The sequence below is a fragment of the Orbicella faveolata genome, unplaced genomic scaffold (genome assembly GCF_042242905.1).
Source record: "Orbicella faveolata isolate gen_17 unplaced genomic scaffold, um_ofav_v1 contig_12, whole genome shotgun sequence".
In the NCBI taxonomy this organism is placed as follows: domain Eukaryota; kingdom Metazoa; phylum Cnidaria; class Anthozoa; order Scleractinia; family Merulinidae; genus Orbicella; species Orbicella faveolata.
In genome coordinates this window covers 21,206,040-21,215,000 of record NW_028301539.1, presented here as the reverse complement: position 1 = coordinate 21,215,000, position 8,961 = coordinate 21,206,040, and the positions used below count along the sequence as shown (strand labels likewise).

Sequence of the window (8,961 nt, the reverse complement as noted above, 5' to 3'; positions counted from 1 at the left end):
AAACAGCAATCGCGAAAGACTGTCATACATTATACAAGAATAGTCATAAACGCTGTTCATTTTTCTTTTGGTAGGATTTGTGTTCATTTTCCCCGATCTGACAGCTGGAAATGAATCAACGAGAATGTACTTCCTTAGGGATTTCGTCATCTTTTTATTATACTGTAACAACTTATCAGAGACTTACCGTGGTTTCCTGTAAATTTATTTTGCGCATATTCAGGATCGAAAAAGCGGCAGCCAATTAACGGTTTTGTTGAGAAAATCACATTCAATTGGACAAATAGCTCGCTCGTCATGTGTTATGGACTAGGTCAACTCCCCTCGTTCAATGCCGATTAACCGCTTCTTTGATTTTCCAAGCAATGTCTCATGGACGTAACATTTTATTCCATAAATGGTGATGTAACTCGAATATTTATCAAATTGTTTTATTTTCATAGTATGGTAAGTAATGCCATGTAAATATGGCAATATCTGGATAAATTGTTATTGTTATTGCTGTTGTTGTTGTTTATGACATTTAGGTTATTTTCTGGATATCTTAAATCTGATTTTTACTATCTGTAGGATAATGTTCTCTTTCTAACATTACTTTAAGTCTACAAAAACCTAAGACAGTAGCTTCCTTTTTTCCACACGATTCTCTAGAATATAACCTACTCATACAAAATCATTGAGCGGAATTTAATTCTGGTTTGTGTCATGTGGGGACCTATGGTGATGTAATATAGTTTTGGCAATAGTGCAGAGCGCCATCATTCAATGACAAGCATGCGATTAATGTTATAATTTTTCAGCCGAAAATTAGCGAATAACATTTTCGTGGGCGAGGTTACTAAACAATTCAGCTACAAGAATTATTGACCATAATCTTAAAGTCATGTTTTAAGAATCGCCGCAAGAAAATAATGGTAGCTTTTCATAACAAGCACCTAATCCAAAAAATTATGTTATAGGAGAACTGCCTCGTCGCCTTTTCCAGCAAATGAATATTCCTCCCGTGCATCTCCCTCTTCTTCTTGCAGTAGTTCGTCGGCTTTGCCTTTTGCCCAGGCCTCCTCTTGTTTACCGGCACGGGTTTTCTCCTTTACAGGAACAATCCTGTCTTCAAAAAAAGCAAAATGGAGGATTATGCCTTACAGTGTATGGGTGTTTACTGATGTAAGGAGTAACGCTTTAATTAGAAGCACTGGCCACGGAGAAAACCAAAATTATTTCATTTCATTTACTCGTTAAAAGAGAAGCGTTCGTTGATGACATGGGAAGTCAAAATACCGTTTTCAAAGATTCAGAAAGACACAAATTTTTGTTCCGAACAGTAACAGTGGTATCTTGATCCTATCTTGCTAAGTAGGCAAATGAAACTCTAAGTTGATTATCAGCTTGCAGTTGACGAACTCAAGTTAGCCGCCGTAACTAATTTTAATCCGAAACCGTGTTTGCAGGAAATGACTGGGTTTTAAGACTTTTCCGAGCGGCACTGCCCCACGTTTTCACTAACAGCGACCGGTAAAATTACGTTTCATATGATAAATTTACCTTCAGGTTGGGAAGATGCGGTATGAAGTCCAGATGACGGGGTTTGAGGCTCAGCTGATGATAAGGTAGTGCTGGGGTTGGGTCCTGGTTTGGTTGGGTAGGTAGGTAGACATTTATTTGGGCATCCACAATAGCTTGTTAACTGGAAAATCTGTCAAACGATACGATTTGGAATTATTTAGGAACTAAACAGAATTATCTCGACGTTGCTCACTTTATCGTTATTTCACAAAAATCTGAATATATTATAAATTGAGATTTAATGCATTCTTTCCACCCCGCGGCGAAATTACTCGCGCAAAGTGTTGTGCAGAAAGAAAAAATCAATTCCAGAACCTCATAAATGATTATTAAAAAGTTATAAAATTCTACATGTTCTCACCAGGTTTTTTTCGTTTACGAGACTAAATTCATTTTGAGCCTTTGGATCATTTTTACACACCAAATTCACTGTGGATTCTTGACCAGCGTACGGTTTGGTCCTTGAGAAAAAAAATGACAAGGGACTACATCAATAACAATAACTTGTCAAGAATACACAATACAGTCAAGCATAGATTAAAAAGACGCCGACAGGAGAACAGTGGATGAGGGAGATCAACAAGAAGACGTTTCTTTCAAGAGAAGCCTCTGATGTAAATGCCGCGTGTGGTAGCTCCATGGCAAGTGGCGAAGTTCACGTACGTTTCTCAGTTACGACTTCAAGCCAAACTCACGGCTCAGCTCAACCAATTATGCAAAAACTGTCAGTTTAGCAATTGTACAATTAATTTCAACAATTACAACTAAAATTTATGGAACTTTCCTTTCATGTCTTCTACCATTTTTGAAAACTCAAATGGCAAGATTTTCTAATTTCTAGCCGGCCTTCCTTGAGAGAAAATAAGAGCCATTCAACTCGTAAACGCTCGCGTGTGTTTTGTCGTCATTTTGTCTTAGTTTTTATTTTCTCAATGCCCTACAAAGTGTTAATAATAGTAATAGAGTTTAAGTTTTGCATAAAACGTACAACAGTTTTTAAAGACATGTTTCGGCATGCTTATGCCATCTTCAGTTTAATAGAGTGACTAATGATACGTGACACAAGTTATATACTACAAAATATGAATAAATTATTTACAATATGCATTACAAAACAGTGGAAACGGAAATTACAGAGTTAAAAAGGTGTTGAAGTGATGTAACTGTTTGTTAAGGTCAGGTTTGTTCTTACTAATATAAAAGGCTTCTTTAAGTTTAAGATCAATAGAGCTATTCGCTGAGTCTAAGATGCGAAAACAAGAAGGTGTGTACATGCCCCTGCATGAAGAAAATTGAGAAAGATGTTTAAAAATATGCGAGTTTTTATCGCTTACAGTATGTTCTTTAATCCTGGTAGAAAAATGGCGACTGGTTTCACCAATATAACAGGAATTACATCCCGCACAAGTAAATTGATAAACTACCATGGATTTTAGAGCATCAGGAGTACGATCTTTAAAACTGAACATATTCTTGATTTTGAAAGAAGTAAAAACTAATTTGATATTAAGATCCGTTTCACAAAAACGTTTAAGTAATTGCCGTAGTTTGAGTTCCGTTATTCTAGAGTACTTGCCGATAAAAGGAAGCTTAAAATAGCGTATATTGTTTTCATCATTAACGTTGCGGCTTTTTTGATCAGAAGGCTTGTTAAGATACCGCTTGAAGGTTTTTTCAATGATGTGTGAAGGAAACGAGTTACGTTTTAGAGTGTCCGAAAGCTTGATCAGATCGTTTTCAAAACCGGAAGAAGTGTTGTTGATTTTATAAGTTCGGTCAATGAGAGTACGGACAAGGCCAATTTTATAGCGAAACGGAGTGAAACTAAAAAAATTTGTTAAGAGACCAGTGTAGGTTTTTATGAAAAACTGAAAAAACGCAGTCATGCGAAGAGTTGTCAATCAGAACATCCAAAAAGGAAAGTTTACCGTCGTTCTGTTTCTCGAAAGTAAATTTGATGTTGGGATGTTGAGAATTGATGAATTCAAAGAAAGACATGGCATCCCGCTCATTTTTAAAGACGCAAAAAGTATCGTCAACATAACGCCTATAGAGTAAGATGTCGGCCTTGTTAAAATTATTTAGCCATGTTTCTTCGTGAAATCCAAGAAAAAGATTAGCTAAAATAGGTGCTAAAGGGGAGCCCATAGCTACCCCATCGACTTGATCATAAAATTTACCATTGAAAAGAAAATGAGTCTCGGATGTGGCAAATGAAAACAATTTCTTAAGGTCGGGTTTTTTGATGGAAAATTTGGGATGATGTTTCAAAATAAGGTCAACGGCAATATCGATAGTTTCATTTAGCGGAATGTTTGTAAAAAGGCTTAAGTTCTTAGACATAAATATGTTTTGGGCCCTTCTCAGGGCTCATTTTAACCCTTGCCTAGCGGCTTGGGCTAAAATGAGTCTGAGACGAGCCCAAAACATATTTATGCCCGCGAACATAAATTCTATTGTTTTATTGCAGACTTTCTATTGAGACTTCTCTGTTGCTAACTAATTCATCACATAGCTTCTAACGCGGAGATTGTGAATTATTTCACCTCCAGAGTCAATTCTCAGCCCTCAGTGGTGTGTGACCCGTCAAATGGAAGCTACCGAGTAGAAGGTAGTGGGTCAATTGTGGGCTATTGTATCCCGCGATTAGAGAAAGAACATAACGAATATGCGAACGGCGTTAGACTCATAAAGAGAATTAAATAGTTTTGTTATACCTCCCGACTCAAATACGTTTCCCGATTGGAGGAGAACGTGTCACGTGTCGTGGGTCAAAACTCACTAACTCCCTAGGGCGAACAAAACTCACTAACTCACTAGGGAAACAACAACTTGAACTTTCAACTCGCTCGTGATCAGGTCATGCTCCTCGAAACCGCAGCAGATTTGTGAGCCAGCCGGCATCAAGCAACCGATTTCTTCGCATTTTTTTCTATTTTCGAGTTGGGAGGTATAACACAACACTTAATGACTGGTCCCGCGGGAAACAGTGAGTTTTGTCTTCCCTCGACTTCAATGTTCACCGAGGCGAACATGGAGGGTGTCGGGGAAACAAAACTCACTGTTTCCCTTGGGGCCAGTCATTAAGTGCTTATTCACACTGGAAATCCCCTATACTAGCTCACTGATGAACCAGCTGAAACCCAATTGAGCTATCAAGCCTTGATAAAATAAAAGCAGAGTGCTTTAACAACTCATGAAAGTACGAGCAAGATAGCTCTAACTTTAATTTGTTGATGAAAGGATGGTGTGCGGTCTTTCAAATGACACTTGAGAGAAGAATACTATTATCAGGTATAGTGCATTTTGCTCAGCTAGGTGGCTACGACTTCTGAGTTTGTGTAATCTATGAACTATGTTGTGTTACCACTGTATTTCTGTGAACTGTACTTGACCAATCATGCATGACATGCGTACAAAGCAAACAAGACTCGGATTTAACGACTTTCAAGAGTAACAATGTGCAATGTGTCTTACTGTATGGCAGTGATTGTTGGAAGATCACCACCATGCGGGTACATTTCAGGAAACTCAACGCATCAAAGGATCTTTTCATGAGGCCTTACAATATCTATGACAAAGACCTACTCTCAAACTGTAATATGTGGCCACTCGATTGTCGTGCGACAGAGGAAATATGTGTTACGAACAGAAACAGGCTCACTATTAAGAGTTGCGTTGATATGAATGCAACAATGGAGGTGTAGGGAAAAAAAGCAGGCTCTTGATGACCTGGCAAATAACAATGTAGATAAAGGGCGGGAATAAAAGGAGCAGTGTAGAACAGTGTTCCAGCAACTGGGTATTCAAGCCAACTGGGAGCTAGTCTCGTTGTGAACTCGTTATGTAATTAATCGTAGATGGTGAAGGTGCGTGTATGACTACGTGAAAATTTACATATTTTAATTGCGGGGGAAAGATTTAGTGACATAAGGATCATTGCATTTATCTGTGCAACTTACGGAGTTCCGAAAATTAAGCCTCAAACAATCTGGTTTGAACGGCAGTCGAACCCATGACCTCTGCGATACCGTGGATTGTCGGTATACACGAAGCACAACATCAATCTTATAGAAATTTGTCATCCCACCCTCAATTGGGAAAATGTGAATTAAGAAAATATCAAAAGCAACATTGTGCAGATTCGTGTGTAATTTAGGTCATACTTAGAGAGTTTTTATAAACTAAATCTACATTAAAGAATAACATTTACCGAAACGTCGCACTCTCGGGAAGCTACAGTAAGGGTCTGATTTGAGACTGGGGAACTGCAAACTTGAAAGATTAGTTCATTGCTTCTTTCTGGCCAGCTCTTTCCATTTTGAGCTCAGAAGCGTTTGTTTTGTTAATGTAAATGATGAAAAAGAGCGGGTCGCCAGGACTTTTGTTTGATTTTTTTTTTTGATGGTTCCGATCAGCGCCTGGGGGTATGTATAACATATATCTGATGTTGATAAATTAATAGCGAGATTAAAATTTGGGAATCTAGCGATTGAATTTAAGTCCATTACTTTACTCGTTCTTAAGCATTCACTCGTAAATATCTAGTACACTTCAAAGAGTATGATTTACTTACTTTATAGGGTAAATCAGGGCGACCTTTCCATTGCTAATGTCACAATTAACATCTCTTTGTTCGCCAATATCGTCATACGCAGGTTGCGGTACTTCATCGTACTTGCATAGCTGTAGATGAAACAAATGTGGAAGAGAACAAATATGCATTAAAAATAAAGTTTGCAGTGCTACACCGTATTCTCATTATATTTTTTTATCTTTTGTTCATAGTTATTGGAAACTGTGGTTTTGAAAGTGTAGACAAAAAAATATATCATTTCAGTGGTACTGTGATATTGGTTTCAACATTTACAATATATTGTACGAACCATGGAGACAGCCCATACTGTAAGGGGATGGGTAAGGATAAACTAATAAAATGGCCAAAAAGATAAGTCCTGGCTAAGAGACCTTCATTTGAATTTCTAGCTACCTGTTAAAATTTCAAGGAGTTAATTAGCTGCATGTTTAACATCCTGATCATGCCCCTAAACATATCTCAAAGACGACGCATTTCAGGACTGATAACAGTCAAACTGGATGTTCTTCTGATGGGAACTTTGCAAACTTCCGCCGGAACATTGGTATTTTGATTGACAGTTTAAGTCGAGCAAGTTGCAATCCGCGCGAACAAGTTGCTATCGCTTTCGCGCCGTTTTAAAATATCATTTGAAGAGCGGTTCTTACTGTGGTTTATGATAGCTAAGATGTATTATAATCGTCCCAAGACGCTTGAGAAAAGGGAGAAAATAATTGCCCTGCGGACGACTGGTTCAAAACAAGCACAAATCGCAGAAGAAGTTGGATTATCGCCTCAAACGGTATCTAATATTGTGAACAAATTCCGTCAACGCTGGACGTATTTCCCTGGAAAGCCTGGCTTAAAGGAACGAACAGTTTCTACCCCTGACATTGTTGAATTTGTAGAATACTCTAAACTTCCTAAACCTAGCAGTTACACTTCAGAAATCACGCAGGCACTCATTAGGAACGGAAGATGGTAACGAGAAAATATTACTAGCAGGAAACATTCAGTAGTCTTAATTACTTACAGCCACGTTTATGCATTTTCCTTTTCTTGAAGTGAGATTGTAGGGTACACAAGGATTATAACTGTAAACATAATTCGGGTGTGGTTCAAATCCTGTTTCTTTAAACCTTCAGAAGATTTGAAAACCAAGAACATTAATAAAACAATTGAAAGAATGAATGGAAAGGAAAGTAGGGGGAAGGAATTAAAAAAATAATCAACTTCCAAACTTTCTTGAAGGCAGCTTGCCCTATGCTGGTGGCTAAAAGTCGTTTTTATTTTTAATCGAATTTAATGATCTCATTAGGTTCTGATAACCGGCAAATGAAGTAAGTGACGGAGAGAAAGAAATACTATGTGTAACCTGGGGTTGCAACAACAATTGAACTGCACCCTGCGTATCAATGGCATTGCAGTGATCATGGCTCCGAATGCCCGCTGTAGCCTTGTTAAGAAAGCAGTTGCTTAAAACTGTTTTCCCCCTGCGAATATCGTTTCATTCTTTTCATGTTTCAACCACATGTACGTTTTTATCGTTGAAACCTCGACTCCGAATAGAAGTCCTATTTTGTGATCTGGCTTAGTTCAGATATCCCTCTATTGTAGAAGAAGTAGACAGTGAATGCATGAAAAGCACATGTTATTTGTGGTTGCAATAACAAAAGAGCTGCTCTTATATAAAACCGGTAATCATGGGTTCAATGCCCGTTATAGCCTTGTCACTGAAGCAATTGCTCAAAATAATTTGAACAACGCAAATATCATTTCATTCATTTCATGTTTCAACCACAGTTTATATATATGTGCTTGTTGTTTTCACTACGTCAAGAATTGTTCTATCCTATCTTCCAGGTTTATTCCTGTTGGTACCTTTTACAACCTCATCTCAGTGAGAACGTTAATAAAAGCTGGGAATATTCTGTCGTGATCCTGTTTGAGTTGTTGTTGTTACGTTCTGTACAAGGACGTTTCGACGTACAGAGAATCTCACTTATTACATAATGTCATACAACAGTGTGGTCGTTTGATTCATTTCAATAAGCACTGATCAAAAATGATTTCCTACTTCTTTACATTGGCATAAATGAACAAACACTTGACTTGTGGTATGTGAAAGTGGGTTGCTTTTTGGTATCAGTATCGAATAAGTTTCCTGACCCAATATTGAATGCACAAAGGAAATTCGTAAATATTTTTCTGATGTTAATATGATAGTAATTAATGTAGATTACCTCGGTTTGCCATCTGTTCTTCGAAGAGGATATAAGCTGTATGTTAATCCCTCTCTTGTCACACATGTACAGTTGTCTGGTAAGGTGGGTATAATATAACACCCTCCGGGCACAACGAAAAGCAAAGTATTTAGGATCACCAGCAAAGAACGCGTATTACGATTGTTCATTTTGACCTTAAAAAGAGAGAGAAAAAAGAACAGTTCGTGATTTATGGCACAACGTTGAGCGATCATCCTTTATTCTTTAATAATTCATTCATTCACGTCACTTAAAAACAAAAACATGGCATCAGAACTGCCACAATTTGTTTTTTACCAATTTTTTTTTACTGGGTATTAATTTAGTAACTCTAAATACGCATGAGCTGAGCATTATCTGTGTTGTACAGCACAACTCTTATACTTCTGTGTATTTAAAGGTCATAAACGAAAGGCGTAAACAATGGTCCATTTCCGAGTTACCTTTGCCTCTGCTTCACAACGAGTCTTGGTGCAAAACATCTTATATGAAAATGTGTTTGATTTGCATGAAAATGAAGCTGTGGTCGAAATGCATTTCATATGAATGGTTTCGCAC

At 37.7% G+C, this 8,961-nt stretch overlaps 1 protein-coding gene across 5 annotated transcripts in view; it reads right to left on the bottom strand.

The window, feature by feature from the left end:
- Positions 1-134: 134 nt before the first annotated feature.
- Positions 135-8,961, bottom strand: part of LOC110062866 (uncharacterized) — a 14,437-nt gene continuing 5,610 nt past the window's right edge. For 4 of the 5 annotated variants that reach the window (XM_089282806.1, XM_089282804.1, XM_089282805.1 and 1 more), the window contains 6 exons: positions 8,383-8,558; positions 7,173-7,278; positions 6,140-6,249; positions 1,925-2,024; positions 1,543-1,693; positions 135-1,108 (listed from right to left, as the gene is read on the bottom strand). In XM_089282806.1, the coding sequence (XP_089138932.1) occupies positions 954-1,108; positions 1,543-1,693; positions 1,925-2,024; positions 6,140-6,249; positions 7,173-7,278; positions 8,383-8,558 (798 nt within the window). In that variant the 3' untranslated portion in view covers positions 135-953. The remainder of the gene's footprint in view (positions 1,109-1,542; positions 1,694-1,924; positions 2,025-6,139; positions 6,250-7,172; positions 7,279-8,382; positions 8,559-8,961) is intronic. The other variant, XM_089282808.1, reaches the window with a different exon arrangement.